The sequence below is a fragment of the Somniosus microcephalus genome, chromosome 10, assembly GCF_052327205.1.
Source record: "Somniosus microcephalus isolate GS21.2 chromosome 10, FLI_Smic_1.0, whole genome shotgun sequence".
In the NCBI taxonomy this organism is placed as follows: domain Eukaryota; kingdom Metazoa; phylum Chordata; class Chondrichthyes; order Squaliformes; family Somniosidae; genus Somniosus; species Somniosus microcephalus.
Window position 1 is genome coordinate 190,416,907 of NC_140996.1, and position 16,845 is coordinate 190,433,751.

Genomic DNA, 16,845 nt, shown 5'->3' on the forward strand with positions numbered 1-16,845 from the left:
GTGACCCGGACATAAACCACTACCCCCTCACTTTGAGTTACGTATATAGTTGCTATGACGTGTTAATGGAGAAAAAGTTCGAAAACAAGATTCTTGGCTGGGGTTTGATAGCCAACTGGCCCAAAGGGTGTACAAAACGCTTTTTTTTAGTTGTACATATAATCAAAAGTTGTTTGACAAACCCGAAGTGAGTGCAAAATATCAGGACATTTTGTTAAATAAAAATTCTTGTTAATATCATTAGCCAGGTTTCACGTCGGTTTTTCTTTTCCAAGGGGCGGTGTATTTTATTTTGGAATATTAGCATATACATGCATTATCTTTAAAACAACAAAAATAATATAAGCAAACTGGTTTGACACATGACGAATTAGTCATACTATAAGATATATTCAACACAATTTTAATCTTGTACTTCGTTTCTTTAAAAGTATATATATTATGTAGATCAGAAAAATAAATTGCGGTATAATTATTTTTCTTAAGAGTACCATCTTATTCTGAAGCTCTATAATATATAACCCACAATCAGAAACTATGTATTTTCGCAAACGTTCATGTGTTTGTCAAGGAAGATGCTCGTCTTGGATCCGCAAAAAAGAGCGCCTTACATCTAGCTTTTGCAACGGTTATCTAAAAGGAGCCAGCAACATGTTTTAAACAGGTGTTTGTAAACTATTGAATATCTCTGTTAAATGCGGAATTTAACACGTTTGTGTATGGGGATGAGCTCTTTCAATGTCTAATTTCTTTTGCAGGTACAGATGAGGATGTTATAAAGTCTAAGAAAACTTTCCGGACCCAGGCAGTTGTAAATCAGAATGCGGAGACCGAGTTAATGTTAGAGGGAGATGACGATACTGTCAGCCTGCTACAGGAGAAAGAGATCGACAATCTAGCAGGTAATCCCCACTGTACAGAGAAGGAGAGACACCCTTTCTAGCAGGTAGCCCTCGTATTATAATTATGGGCGCTTTGACGTCATGTATATAGCTCTGAAGATCTACTCGAACGGAACCTTGTCAGTGTAGTGAAAGAGATCGGCAGTTTAGGGAGACGTTCACAGCATCCACAGAGTTTGACTGCAGGATAGCCTCCACAATACTGAAAAGCGATCCATAATCTGTCAATTTCCGGAACTCTCAGAACAAGATCAATTCCTGTGCTGGGATATCAACCACCATTATATTTGCTCATCCAACTTCTGAAAATGATACAATGTGATATATCCTCATGGAGTTTGCTATTCAACTTAGAAAACAAATACGCAAAGCTTAAAAAGTAGTGTTAAAGGTGTAAAATTAAATATAAATCATTTTGTGTAACCTTTACATTGTGAACTGATTGAAAAGTTATTTTCTAGAAGTATACATGTATTTTATTAACTGGAAACAATATAAGGTCCAAATGTGTTTATGCCGAAAAGCCCATTTAGTATATTCGTATTTTCAAAAAATGCCACGAACGGTACTTTTTAAACGAATAATGTGTAGTTATTATTCCCCTCGGTAGAGCTATATCGTCTTCACTTCCAATTTGGCTTGATCTCAAGTTACAGTCTTATTTCTTTGAAAAATTAATACATTTTGTTCACTTTTATTCCAGCGCCTTTTTGTCCGCCAGTCTTTATTTCCAGAGGCAAGTCCACGACCACTAACCTCTAAAGGAAGGCACTTTTACGTTATCTGTTGCTTTACAGAATTCCTGAAATAACCATCTGATGCAGTAGTATAAGAACAAAATGTAAAAACTAACTTTGTAATAAATTACTTCAATTAACATTTTTTCAGAAGATGGACGTCCGTGGGTGATTCCATTGTGTTTGTTTAACCAAATGTCTTTCCCATTGTCTTCGCATATTACTTGATTTAAAAAACGTACCTACTAATATTTGCTGTTTCAATTGATTTTTCTTCATCATTGAACTTGTTTATTTGATCAAATACATATCAAAATAGTAAATTTAAAGCACGTTATGCTTATCTGTTGGCTAATTTGATTAAAATACTAAGCAAGTCTCACTTTTTAACACCAAATTATTTATAAATGTAAATTATATTCTGTACAAGTGTAGTCAAAAGAATGAAGAATAGGAAATTTCAAAACCATAAACTAAACCTTTAGCGTAATCCTGCTTGTGTGTTTTTACTATAATTGGGTATTTCTTAGAATTTAAAGCGACTGGACTAATTTCAGCCCACAGTGAAGATTTCCTGTCAATTATCTCAATAAACTCCTGTTTTATGTTTATTACTTTTTCTTTACATTTTCTCATATTGTGCATCTATTGTTTTATGTCTGACCTAGGCCCGACTCACCATCTCAGATCTCTAGCTTTATTGATTATAATTGATCTGCTGCATGTCACATCACTGCTCGTCTCTTCTTCAATCTGCCGTTTCCAGTTACTGCCCATGGGCCGGGGTTTCCCTCGTGCGCTCAAAACTCCGCGATTTCCCCCTCATTTTAAATCGACAGGAAAATCGCGAGCGCAGAGGCGGAAAGCCGCGGCCCACAGGACTGCCTGTTATTTTTTTATCCCTAGGTATCCTTTCTCGCCTGCCCTCGACATCTATATGCTTGAGCCGGATCATTGTGTCTTCTAGTGATCTATAGGCTTGGGTTCCGGCCATTTTCCCTTGTCCTAACCCTACTCTGCTCTGTAAGGCCGGATCTCACCATCAGAGCTAAGTTTTATTTCCATTGCCTACCCTCATGAGCTTTGCTTCTGGCCTTTCCCGTTTCCTGCCTGTAGCTTATTCCTGATCTATAGTCCTAAATTAGGTCAATCTCCACTTAATTTTTGATTTTGCCATTGCTTTCTCTTGTCTGTAGCCCATGTCATCTATATGCCTGGATTGTCAATACTTCTGTCATCTCCAGCTTCATTCTTCCATCTCACATCTATATGCCCACCCCACCTCTAATCTACCAATTTGCTTCAACTCAACAACAGACAAATGGTGGATGTTGGTGGTAGTCAGGTGTCAAACCAACAAGTCCTCCCGCTGCTTACTCCACTTTACTCGAGAGAGACATCAAAGGTGGTTATAATGTGGTGTTTTATGTTGATTTAAACGTTAATTTCAACTTGAACAAAGGTTTGAAATGACAGCCTCATCAATACCAGCTTCATATGTATTACTTGCGTTGAGGTACATTTACACGCAAGCTAACTTAATTGGAACTATTATAGACCGCTATAGACACACACATACACATGAATATGGCGGTTTCGCAGCCTATCTTTTTAAACTCACTAATATATATAGTACAAGAAACAACGTGTGTGTGTGTATGCAGTCCATTAATGAGAGATGCGGCGTTGAAACAATTTCAATGCAAAAAATATACTGTATCAGTGTAAATAGACAGAAATATTTACGAAGTTCTATCAGCTGCATTCAGGCAGTTGCCATCCACATTTGAAGGAGTCAGCCTTCCGTAAAATCAGGTCAGAGCCGGTCCCATTAGCCGGTATTTACGGCTGGATTCAAATAAAGTTCAGATAGTACTATGTCGTCGTTTTATGCCCAGAGATGTCTGGCTAAAAAGGAACTCTTACGTTGTAGATTATTTCTCCGACCTTTGTGTATGTGCGTATTTGATTATTATTTTATGCAAACATTTTAATATTGGATCCTAATTATGGAGCCACTGTCCCATGAGAGATTAAAACGTAATCCCTTTCTTACGGCTGTACTGGATTAACCTCATATTGTCCCAGTCTCTCTCTAATTCCCTCCAGGCTACATACAGTACAATGCCTGTATCCTCTTTAAATGTTCTACGCTTAGGGTTACTATGCAATTAGAGTTTTTGAACGCGCCCTCCCTCCGAAAAAAATGTAACATTGACAAGTTCTAAAAATTTGATCTGAATTAGTAAACATCACTTCTGAGAGATGCAAGACCAAGAGCTGCACGCAGTGCTTTCTCCGATCACAAAAGAGGGGAGCCTTGGGAATACAAACCAAATCCACTTGTAATCTTGCAACAGTATCGAACATAATTGGTTGAGCAACCCAGATTAAGATTGATGAGAGATTAAAGTAGCGGTTCAGTGTAGCGATCGATAGCAAATACCAATCGTAAAGATTTTAGTTTGGCTAGTTGTGGCTAGATGTGATGGATAATATGGACACAAGTGAGTGCTCAGGATCCAGATGATGACACTTCACGTGATGATGGTCAGCTGACTGAGATCAGAACTGTGCCGGATCCTAAGAAAACTAATACTGATAGTAGTACCTCCTTTAGATATTCTTAGAACGTGGAGCGAAAACTGAAATAGACCCTACGTATATTTCCGTTACATCGACAGTGTCCAAAATATTAAAAAATGTTACTTGTAAGCTCGTAAGCCATTTTAACAATGTGTAAACATGTTCTGTGTAAGAAACCTGTCCCTTGGTTTGTTTCAATACTGTGCAGTACGTTTTGTGATCATTTTGAGACGTATAAAAACGTTGGATACTAATTTTCCAGGTTATTTTCAGGGCGCTCAAACCAATAAAATGTACATCAGATTGTGTCATAAAACTGAGATCTTTATATTTTTAGGATCTTACTCAGATAATAATTCCTATAAATGCAGTATATCAGTCTTTTACGTAGTGGGATCACAGAAATTATCAATAGCATTAAGATTATTCTTGAAGTCTATGTACCTTCATTGGTAATATTGTGCGCGCTAATGTTCCGAAAAGTCCATTATAAATGTTAACATTGGCGTACGGTTTATGATGAAGAAACTTCCATACATGATCACGGCAAACAGATTTTGTCAAATTATTAATTTTAAATAAATGACCAGTGTGTTTGAAATCACGTTCCCTGCAAAGGTTCATACTGACAATAAAGATTCACCTGTCTACTTGCAGGCCCCGTTGTCCTGAGCACTCCAGCTCAGCTAATCGCACCAGTGGTGGTTGCTAAAGGAACCTTGTCCATCACCACCACAGAAATCTATTTCGAAGTAGACGAGGATGACCAAGGATTTAAAAAAATCGACCCAAAAGTAAGTTATTTCAATATTTGCAAGATAGCAGCACAGTTTACATCAGAACTATGTTTTGAGTATTTTTGGTTTGTTGAGCCATGTTCAATTAGTCACCTTCCTCGACTATTTTAAATGACACTAAACTTTGATCCAATATTAAATCACAGTCTTCGTGCATGGAAAAACTGCCGACTTTGTCTGAAAACTTGAAAATAAAATTTACCCAAACATTAACACATTCTCAATCTTGAAAATAAAATTAAACGTGTACTTCCCAGCAATATAAAATGACATGTTGAGAAATTACAATAAGTTATTCCAGTACTAATCATTTGGTGCCGATTTTTTATAAAGTCTTGTATTTTCAACAAATTCAGAAAATACTGTAAACGACGCACAATTACCTACATTTTCGCAGCGTACTCAAATTAATTATAAATTAACCAAAATATTTCTGCAAATGTTAAATTGAGAGACGGCTGTATTTTGGAACGAGAAAGGAAAACAGGCAGTTTGCAATTTCTGGTTTGCAATTGCAATATTTGTATATTCCTGCAAATCGCATTAATGTGTGATAGGCAAAACTCTAGTTTTGTTGCCTGTCCCTCTGGTATTGCACACATTGACCCAAGCAACTCGGCCGAACTAATATTTTTGTCCAATAAAATTGATCGACCCGCATCTTGCAGCCATGTCAGTTTCACATCTTAAAAATAACACTGCATATTAAGCTAACATTTGTGAGCGAGTCAGTATCACAGTTGGAGCAAAGTTGGTGGGAGCTTTGGGACGTAGTAATAAATTCATGGGGACTAGTGGGAACATATTGTAAAATGTAATACAGTAGCTTTCCTCACTGAAGATTATATAGCTCAATGTATTGATCACATGTGTTCAAAGCACCTTATGAAATATTCTAAAAGTTTTGCATGCGTGTCAGTGTGTGTGATATTCAGTACTACAAACAGGCGTCAAAAAAGTGTTTGATTTCTGCATCTCTTGAGACTCGTTTATTTAAAGTAGCCGATACATTTTGATGAGCCTTAAGTGAATAAAACTGGCAGGACTAAAGACGGGATTTGATCTTTAACCTAGTCTATCCGGGCCTACAAAACAGCTAATGGCTTTTTCAAACCACGATGTTCAGGCCTTGGCCCAGTTTTCATTGCATCTAGTTGTCTCGTATAGTGCCTGCAGATCAAACATTTACAATTTTGCAATACTTTAAGTATACTCGCGAGGACCAAGCCGACATAACAGTAGTTCATATCTAATTCAGTTACGATTTATGATTGTATTTTGATGTACTATTTTCAAACAAATATCTAAATCTTGTTTTACACCGGTAGAATTTAATTAAACATAGCAATCTCTCATGGATTTCATTTTTAGTGCTAAGCTTGATACACCTGTTTCACGCCATCTTATTCGTATTCTGTTCTAATTTTTCTTTGATTTAAGTTTCCATTATGGTATTGATGGCCATTATAATGAGATACGCAAAAAGTACATCTGGACAAAGCCGTTAACATTCAAATAATAATACAGCGTGTGACTATTTTATCAAAACTTAACCGACAAAGAAAACTAAATGTTTTCAAAGACTTATACTCTTGTTTTCGCCATAGTGCACTACATTTTACAAATTAACATAAGGCAGAACAATTGGGGTCTATTTAACCCACTACCTTAGAGTCACCTATGATGAAGGACATGGATTAATGTTGTATAGCTCTTACTAGGTCTTTTTGGTTCCTTTAAAACTTGCTTTAATCAATTGCAGTTTGATTAGCAAGATATTTGCCATGCACGCTATGTATCGTTGTGATTTGCTTGTGATTTACATTTATATTAACTCATATTTGTTCTTGAGAAGCCACTTTATATCAGCCTAGTCCACGCATTTATAGCATTAAATTATCTTTCTGTTCTTGCATCAAAACACAATTGTTAACTACAGTACTCGATATTATTTAGAAACAGACGTTATGGGGTCGTGCTTGGATGGGTAATACAAGAAACGAAAAATAACATGTTCGAACCATCTATGGTTCCACAAGCGGCTAATGACGTCTTTCATGCACACTCATTAGCAAACAAAAATCAACTGAAAATTATACTTAGTTTGGAATATTTGAAAAATATTATTACATATTCATATTGTCCAAATTCCTCAAGTTACTAATCAGTTCCTTTGTAAACAGTTTTTTTGGTGGGGTGGGGCCAGTTCTGATACAGATGTGAAATAGCCTACTTTATTTTTGGTAACATTAAAACGAGACTGATTTGTTAAGCGCGACATAGTATTTCTCATTCATTTTCTGCTTTCTGAGCTTATGTTTCTACTGTATTTACATACAGCTGAAAAGTCAATGCTCAGAAGAGATTTACCAATTTTATATTGTACTGCACCCATTCAACACTATATCCAACACCGAGGCCTATTTAAAATACTTTGTGAGACAACAAAAAAGCAAGTTGGCATCCTATATACATGCTTATATCATTTCTTATTAAAATGAACGTAAAAATTCATCAGTGAGTTGACAAGTTTACTGATATGGAATGTATTTAAAATATTAAATTATTTCTCGATGCGTTTTCATATGCTGCAATTTCATAGGTAAATGTGTTAAACGACCATTTTTAGGCCCGCTCCCTCACTTATTTAATGAATGTATCGGTGATCTTATACATCGTGAGTTATCTTCACGTTTACATTATCCAAGCCGTATTCTGAATTACTGGATTAAACAGGAGGTCTAACACCATTTTTAATGCAATGATACGCTTTAATAAAATATAATTTAACCGTAAGTCAAAGTTCATTGTTTTTTTTACCGTTAATTAATCTGGCTACTGTAATAAACGTACAAAGAACCAGCAACATGTACAAATATGTGTTTTTTGGTAACAGAATTGCAACAGCATTGGCTTGCTACAGAATTGCTATATTGCCTCTTAAGAATATTTACACAGACCTAACCGGTGACTTTAATTCCTAGTTTGGTTTACGTGCGCGTTTATAGTAATTTATTATTAAAACTATAGCATTTATTTTATATTATCGACCTCAAAATAGGCTCTGCCATTCAAAACAATGTGACAATAGATTTCTATAGGCTATTATTTTGCAATATATTGTGGCGTTTTTATATCTTTTATCATCCATTGAATATTTAAACAACTGATCTGTAGGCACGTTGTTGTAGATATTATTGAGACTAACAAAAATGATTAGTCTTTTACTGCAATTATGGAATACTTGACTTTTAAGTAATTCATTACAAACTGCAGACAGTAAGGATTTTAATCGTTTCTTTTATTAACTTCAAATTAAATATTTTCAGCAACAAGAATTTCAAAATGTTCTTAGTCACAAAATGTTCTAATCCAGTGTTTTCCAAGTGCATATTTTCAATATTTTCTCCAGTATTCGATATTCAAGCATTATGTATAAGCAACGTTCATATTTCCGTTTGGATATAGTTTAAATAACAATTCAAGTAATGGTGGAATGAGTAATAAAGGAATGGACAAGCAAAATCTGAAACGATCACTGTCGCCAGAATGTAAACTTTTGCATTAGACACATCAGATAGCAATAAACTTCAATGATATTTATCTACAAATACCTTGATGGTAATATCTTCTTTTAGCAAAAAATGTCCAGCCGTATCCAAGATATTGGAACCAGTCAGCTTGTTCGCCTAAGAATTCACGGTACACAAAACATCAACAGCCACAACTGAACGACAAATGCGAGTTTGTTTTTAATATGTAACAAAATAAAAACCACAGTTTAAATGTTGTAAATGTTCATTTTCAAAGTTTTTCCAAGCTTTTGGGATTGGTGAGTATCTCTCGCGCCAGGCGCCAGGTTTGTTTTGCTGCGTTTTCCAAAGCGGTATGTGGTTTGCCCTGAAATAAATCTAGATTGGGTAAGAAATAATGTGGACATCTGCGACACTGCAGACAGGAGATGAGCTGCAGTAGAATCCCGTTTAGGCGATCTCCCAAACACGACTCGTCCCAGTCCGATTCCCGGGGATGTTTCTCACATTCATAGGAAACCAGAGTTTTCATGTGGTAGTTATTGAGAGGCTGTCCGGGGAGTTCAAGGTGCCGATCGCGCAAAGTTTTGAGGACGGATAGGCATTTCTTCCGGCAGCCCCCTAGCAGAAGCCTGTTCTCGGCCTCGGCGAACTGTAAGACCCAGGCATCGCTCTCGGCTGAGCTCTGTTTGCCGGAAAGCGAGTAACACTCTTTGGAGAGCAGGTTGAACCCCTCGGCCTTGACCTCGGCCACCCGGTTCGGCCCAGGCCAGGGGATGTGAGGCAGTGGCCAGTGCGCCGCGCTCCTCGGCCAAATCCCAGTGCACTTGAACGCGGGGGTGATCTGCACTATGTAGCGGTCCCTGATCCGGAGCTTCACCTCACTGGTGTCGGCTACCATCTTCACCACGTCCCGGTAGCTACATTTGTCCACAGCCTGAGCCACCAGTGTTTGAAACCTGGAGCGGATCTTACGCGCAGAGAGATATCCCGAAGCCGTAATGAATTCCACCCACAGAGACATGCTCCTCTTGCGACCGTCGCTTAGTTTCAGCACGGCGCAGCCAGGTAAGGAGCCGTCGTCCACGAAATTGAAAACTCCCATCTGGTTCAGGTAGAGAACCACCTCGAACTCGGTAGGGGAAATTACCTCCAACCCTTCAAAGCGGCTGTCGATCTCGTTGAGAGAGCTGATAAACCGGGGCTCTTGCACTTCGACTTCCTTGAGCACGTCTGACACCACTTTGCACACTTCCCTGATGGTCTTGGCTATAGCGGCCTTTCGAGCTTGACATTTCTCATTATAGTACTTGTTCAGGTGGTAGACAAGTTTGGCTTGGGCAGCTATCATATTGGGGCAGAGATCCGGGTTGTACACCGGAGTCTCGCAATACGCTGACGGATCCAATGCGGCCGGTTTTACAGGCGCCAACTTCAGAGAAATAAAATCAGCAACAAAAGTAGGTGTTGCAATGAAAAAGGAACTTCGAGCAGTGTTGATCTTAAAGGATTGCGTTCATAATAAAATCTGGACAGCAGCAATAGTGTAGAAAACGAACACTGCAGTACTAGCACCAGTCAAACTTCTTGTGTGTTTGTTTTCTCTTTCTCTCGCTCTCTCTCTCTCTCTCTCTCTCTAAGTTGTCAAGAAACAGATCAAGTGCAGTCCAGCCTGTGCTTCTAAAGCTGCTGATCAGTTTGGAGGAGCACAGATGCTCTGTGGAGTGTAAAATATAAGGCAGGGCCGGGCGTCGGCATCCAATCGCTCTTGGGCTCGTCATTGCCTGCCACTAAATAGAGCTAATTAATCCTAGCATTTATAAAGAAACTCAAAGTGGGTGTCTGAGACGAAAAGAGAATGTTCAAAAAAGCGCAATCGGATTGTCAGAGGAATACTTGAATTTTTGTGTGTATGTTGTGGATATTATTGGACAGTGAAGCCATTTGGTAATATAATATAAATAGATGCGGTATTTGATAGCCAGCTGATCTATTAGCCCTCTCATTCTATTAGGTTGGGCAGTGTTTACAGTTATGAGGTGTTTGTATAGGCAGATGCTAATGGCTTGTTGTGGCTGTAGGTTCTCGTCACTTTCAAAGAAGAAAGTCCGGTTTCATCGGGGCTCTTCATTTGATTGTCAGATAACAGCTCGAATCCAGCCTTCGAAGGGTTTCGCTCTACAGCATAGCTGTTTTTTTTTAAAGTGACGTTCTCGCAGCCAAAATGTTGCATGATTTGCAAAGGAAGGTCTAAATAATAAACGACATTCATTTTAACAAACAAAAATGAGGTTTTGAAACATTCACTTTATAGTCATGTGTTTTCAAAACACTAAAATTGTATGCTCTTAAAACATAGCCTTAAAGCAATATTAGTCCAACAGTCGTAGTAAGGAAAACTGATTTAAAACAAAATTAACTTTAAAGCCTGTCAGTTAACTATCGTAGGTTTACTATGTATTTTGAATGATCAGTTCATGTTATTTAGTTGTTCAGCAGTTTCAAAAGATTATTTTATCTTTCGGATTTACAAATGCTCTCGGGACGGTTTTGTTTCTAGCGATGCCATTTTCCGGAGCTCTTGCAATTGGAGAGTTGCTGTTTAGTGCGTTGAAAACCGCGCCTGTCATTGCTCTCAGTCTGAGGCTGCTAGCGGTGTGATAAAAGGAGATAATTATACATCACAAAACGGGGCTGCATTACGGGATATGTCACTTTTTGTAAACCAGAGTTAACAACCTGTTCTGTTGTTTGTTGTGGTGGGAAATAGCGCAAATGAATATATGTTGATAACTCACCATAATTGACGTAGATTGACTCACAAAATGAGCTAGATTTCTGAATTGTAGGCCAGTTTAGCACATCCATTGGTGGAGCTGTTCGCAAAATCCTTTCAGTGTTGAAGCTACTTAAAATATACATTGTATCATTTACCAACTTCGTTAACTTATGAACGTTTGGTCGGGTCAAAGGACAATTTAAAAATATTTTTCTATTTTTATTGCCCATGTACATTAGATAGATCACAAGTTAATGTATTATGGAAACCAGACGGATATTACGGACTATGTCGCTTTCATTAAAATCAAAATACGACATTTTATTGTCTTTATCATTCAGTTAGATTATAAAACAACTGATTGAGTATTAATTGGAGTTGGAGAGGTTCCTTAGTTCTATAACCACTTGCATCAGCTCTTCGGTAACGTTCGTCTGTTATATTTCCGATTGTTGGTTATCGTTAAATGTAAAATTATATTTTCTTACAAGCCGTGAGCTGGCACATGACTATCATAGCAACAAATATCTGCATTTCATATCGAGGCGAATTTGATAATGCTTAGATTAGCTCAATTACAATCTGAGTTAAATAAAGCGTTTGACAATGGAGTCGGGTTGCAAGCATCGAATCCGCCAGATTGAGAAAGTTTTGCATCATGTCGCTTTTTTGACTGCTCCTGATTTTTTACCGATTAATCGAAGTACGTATTAAACGGTGGCTCGAAATAAAAATAAAATATTTTGCGAGATAAACATACACATGTTCTAATCCATATGCTGAATGAGAATTAACTTCTAAGAATGCCTCTTTGTTAATCCTACAGTACCAGGTGGAGTTTTATTTTTGCTCGATGTGCAGCATTTTAGTGAAATTAGTGTAAATTCTAAAGATTTTCTTTCTTGCTATTTTCCAACAACTTGGCACAGAGCTTCTACAATCACATTTAACATGACATAAGCAGGAAGTGTTTATGGTATAAAACTAATACATGGTTTGGTGTGTTGATACAGTAGACGATTGAAAGTGAATAGGATTTAAATACTGTAACTAAATATTTTAGTGCCAGTATGACACAATAGGTAGTTACATGTAACATTGGTCTTCTGGCCCACACAGACTGGGTATCACATTTATTAAAAATGAAATATGCATCATGCTGTACTTATAGAATTACAGCTGGTTTGTAAAATACAATATTTGATTAAGTTTGTTAAAAGGCAATGAGCTAAGCACTGAAAGATGGAACAGGTTATGAGTCATTTTATTTGCTATCAACAAGAAATAAAGCAGCAGAGTATGATTAAAGAAAACTACAATTACAAACCAAGTTTGTTTTTAGTAATCAATGGAGGGTGAAAAAAATGAATTGGACTCTGTTCACTTAGACTTATAGACTCTGTTATGTTTGATATCATGTTCATTAATAATTGGTTAACACTTACACTGCTGATAGATCCAGAGAAATGTCAGTCTCCCGAGGCTGGCCATTTCTTAAGCTTTCAACACACATTGGTATGCTGAAAAATAGTAATATTATGATAATAAAGCTACTTAAATATCAGAAGGAGCCTGATTACTGGAATGTAACTAAAAAAAGAATAAAAGCAATTCTAAATAAACAATTTACTTTTCCTCATCATATTCTCTTTCTCCCATTTCTCTCCCCTGTTCTCTCTGTTTTTCATTCTATCTCTCTTCCTCCTTTTCTCCCTCTCCAGTTCTTATTTTGACTTTACTTTGGCTTAATTTCTAATTAGTATATCCAATTCAAATTATCCTATAGCTTCAATTTCTTTTTAAACTTATAATTCTACTCTCCTGTTCTCATTTGCTAGGTCCTATATCCATTTTGGATGTGGGACTCGCATTGGAAAAACTGGTCATTGGTTGCCTGAAAACTGTCTCCAGAGCTGAATTTCAGCCAGAAGTATAAAGATTGAAATGGCAATTTGTGATGCATTTTAATGTATCAAACCACGAATGGCTTTTGCAAGGTGAGTTATCTTGTCTGTAACACCAGCTGCTGAATCATACCTGAATCTACCACCATATAAATTTAAATTTATCAGTAAGATACATTGCTAACATTTAAAAAAATGGACAAACATTGGCTCTCTCGTATTAAAAATAATGATGTACAAAAGGTTTTACATGCCTGCAGTTCACTGGTTATCAATGGACTTTCACTGGTGATATCATAAGATTGACTATTGGCTATGTTAATCACAATATCTGTTCAACTTGTACTGTCATTCTGTGGAACAGTTCATTAGAAAAGAGGTCAGCAAAATAATTTTGGCAACAAAATTTAAGGTTTCAATTCAGATTTTTGAATAGTGGGTTTAGTCAGGGATACCTTGGCTGTTCGAATGTAAAGTATGCTAGTAGGTTGATGGTTTACTTTAAACTGAAATAGTGACTTACAAACTCAATCCATATGGAAAAGTGGGAACCTGTTCAGTGAAAATGATAGTTCACTTCAAATTTCTATTTTTCTGCATTCCCTAAGCCGAGCCATTTTATATTAACTTTAGTGGTGGGGGGGTGGGGGGCAATTAATTTATAGCATTGGAGCTTTTAGTAATTATATCATTATGGTATGTGTATCAATCATGACATGATTATTTACTTCAGTTTGAGTCATTTCCTATGTCCTCACCTCTAAAATACTTTTTCATATGCAAAACCCTTCATTGTAAGTATCATTTTTTTTAATGCACAGTATAACAGAATTTGAAACATAGTGCACAAGCATGCAAGCAAGTATATTTTTTGAGACAAATTTTCAAATTAAAATCCTTGAGCCAAGGAGATAAATGGTTCTTGTTTCACAATTCGGGTGTCAGCTGTTTAAGGGTGCATTCACACACCATCTTTAGCATCACAACAAAGCAGTTCCCAGTTTTCCGTGATGCTAACGGTAGTATGTAAACAAGATCAGTGTTGGATCAAATTGATCTACATGCCCAAAAATGGAATGCCCAGCACCTAGTGGTTTGAGATCCAAACTGCAGATCAGACTGCAGTATAAATGCACACACTGTGATTTACTTCCAAGGGAAAAGGAGAGCAGGACAAATGAGGAAGAAATGGAAATGTAGAATCTGGGTAGATGAAAGGAGTTGAGAAGGACTGGAACAATGAGGTAAGTACCTTTATTGCACTGTTTGTGGACCAGGAGGAGCAGAAGTGCTTCACCCCGGCCCACTAAGCTTACCTTTCAAACACCCTGCAACGGGACTCCGGCGATCATCTAACATACCCCCTTCTGCCCCAATATTTGACCCCCCCCCCTCCCCGTGTGATGTCCGACTTCCCCCGCGATGTCTGATTCCCCTCGGCGCCCCCCAACATTGTCCAATTCCCTTCACCCGCCCCCGCATTGTCCGATTCTCTTTACCCTCCCCCACGTTGTCTGATTTCCCTTCACTCACCCCCCATGATGTCCAACTCCCCACTCCTGACTGGTTGACGGATGGGAAACCCTCCCAGATCCTGCAGTTAAATTCAGCAGGACCAATGGAAACCCTTATTTCTGGGTGTCCTGTCCAAAAATCCTCCACCCACTTTTTTCCCAGCATCGAGTTATTATCGATCCCCAAGACTCTTGCCTCAGAATGCAAATACTTTATCTTAAGCAAGAGAAATCTAAAGTATTGCACATCTGAGAAACTTTATTGTAAAGCATTCACAAGCTATTTCAGTGCAGTAATAAGTGAAATGGTGGTTGAGGATGCCTTTCAGAATTTTTCTTTTTAAAATACCCAACATGCTTATATAGTTGAAAGAATTTTTGTGACATTTATAATTTATACTTTTGCTAAAATACAGTAATTAAACTGTCTGTATAGAAACAAACTATACACGGATTGCATTAACAACATTCAGGTCATTGTCCTTAGGTACCAGAAATATGACACACTTTCTCCCATATTTGATGGTTGTGTTAAATTTTTATAGCTGCATTGAGCATATGTCTTTGTCTTTCTTCACAAATGTTTGAAAATTGTCAGTTTTTTTAATGGTATGGAAAAAGAAAACATTTATTATTTCATTATATGAGTGATGTAAATGAGTCCATATCCTGCTAAATATTTATTGTGTAGTATTGACATTTATTGGTCTCTGGTAATTGCATAATGAATTTTATGTGAACCATACTGACTATATAAGAGAAAAAGCAGTACATTAACATGTTTCTTATAGTATCACAAAGCACAGTAGTCAGTAGAATTTGGCAGGCAATGCATCAGGCACAAAAAGTTCAGACTTTTATTACCTTATATCAATTGATAAAGTGTGGTTTTGCAATTGAAAAACAATGTAAATCCTACCGAGATACTCCACTTGTTCAGGTAGTTTACTTTAATTTTTTTAATATGGCTCTTAATTCAGCACTAATTATATTATACTTTAAACATCCTGTGCTGAATATGTAACTTCGTTTCTTGTATTAAAGCTAGTCAAAAAAGCCAACATGAAAGAAGTCTCACTCGGGTTTCATTTTTAAAATATCTGCACATTTCACTAATTGAAGAATGGGATAGTAACCTGATCTTAAATTATTTATCTGTGTTTCTGGAGTGGATTTGAAGGCTGGTTGATTGATTACATTTGATTTCTGGATTTTTTTATGTTTTTTTCAAATGCATCTGTATTGTTTTATCTCTATCATTTTGCCAACCATAGTAAATATTACTCTTACACAGAAGGAATAAATGACAGATATAGGTGGTTTGTTTGCTTGAAGTGTCACATAATGCAATTTAAAATACTATGATTTTTTTTGTAATATGGTTTGACAATCTCATACTTATTTCATAGTGGTGTCACTATGCATCGAAGGAAAGGGCAATAGAAAAGCCTGTAATTACATAAATTTAAAAATCTGAATATAAAGCACAACACAGAAGTGTCTTTCTAATGTATTTGAAACTGAAAGCAGAAAGAGATTTACTGACTGCTTGCTACTATATCCAAGGCATATATCCAGACATTCCTTAACTTTCACTGTCTTTCCTCAGACCACTACATCAGATAATTCTTTAAGCTTTCCCACCAAGAGAATGTGTTTCCTCCCATGCTATGAGATGAGTGTGATTACTGTTGAGATTTGCACCTCCTAATTTGCCACATCTGCACCAGGTCATACAGGTTCAGTGCTATAGTACATTTGTTACAGTTAAATGCTGTAATGCTGTGAGTTTATGGTCACTTCTTAGAATTGACCTCTAGTAATGAATCTGTGACTGCAGACGATCAGTTTCATTTATTATCTGGATGCCTTGAATCAGTGTGGAATGTCTTTTTTTTCTCTATAGCTGACATTAATACCCAGCTTTGTTTTCAACATGTTTAAGAAACATGATATTGAAGTATACTTAGTAAGATGGATACTCTTCTGTCAGAGGATCTCTTCCCACCTACATTATTCTTTAAATCTGGAGTAGATTTTAGAATCTGCTAGTTGCTGACATTAGTGCAGAATATAAAACTATAGAATGTGCT

At 37.0% G+C, this 16,845-nt stretch overlaps 2 protein-coding genes across 4 annotated transcripts in view; one reads left to right on the forward strand and one right to left on the reverse strand.

Moving 5' to 3' along the window:
* Positions 1-16,845, forward strand: part of LOC147111942 (neurobeachin-like) — a 1,011,877-nt gene that overhangs the window by 777,847 nt on the left and 217,185 nt on the right. For 2 of the 3 annotated variants that reach the window (XM_085999350.1, XM_085999349.1), the window contains 2 exons: positions 759-902; positions 4,883-5,019. In XM_085999350.1, the coding sequence (XP_085855476.1) occupies positions 759-902; positions 4,883-5,019 (281 nt within the window). Of the gene's footprint in view, positions 1-758; positions 903-1,605; positions 1,639-4,882; positions 5,020-16,845 lie in introns of all 3 variants that reach the window. The other variant, XM_085999351.1, reaches the window with a different exon arrangement.
* On the reverse strand, positions 8,307-11,543 carry LOC147111945 (putative nucleotidyltransferase MAB21L1). The gene has a single exon (XM_085999352.1). The coding sequence runs from the start codon at positions 9,904-9,906 to the stop codon at positions 8,827-8,829; it is 1,080 nt and encodes a 359-aa protein (XP_085855478.1). The 5' UTR covers positions 9,907-11,543; the 3' UTR covers positions 8,307-8,826.

Excerpts from the sequence above, each read along its gene's own strand:
- LOC147111945 (XM_085999352.1), bottom strand. The coding sequence starts at position 9,906 with ATGATAGCTGCCCAAGCCAAACTTGTCTACCACCTGAACAAGTACTAT.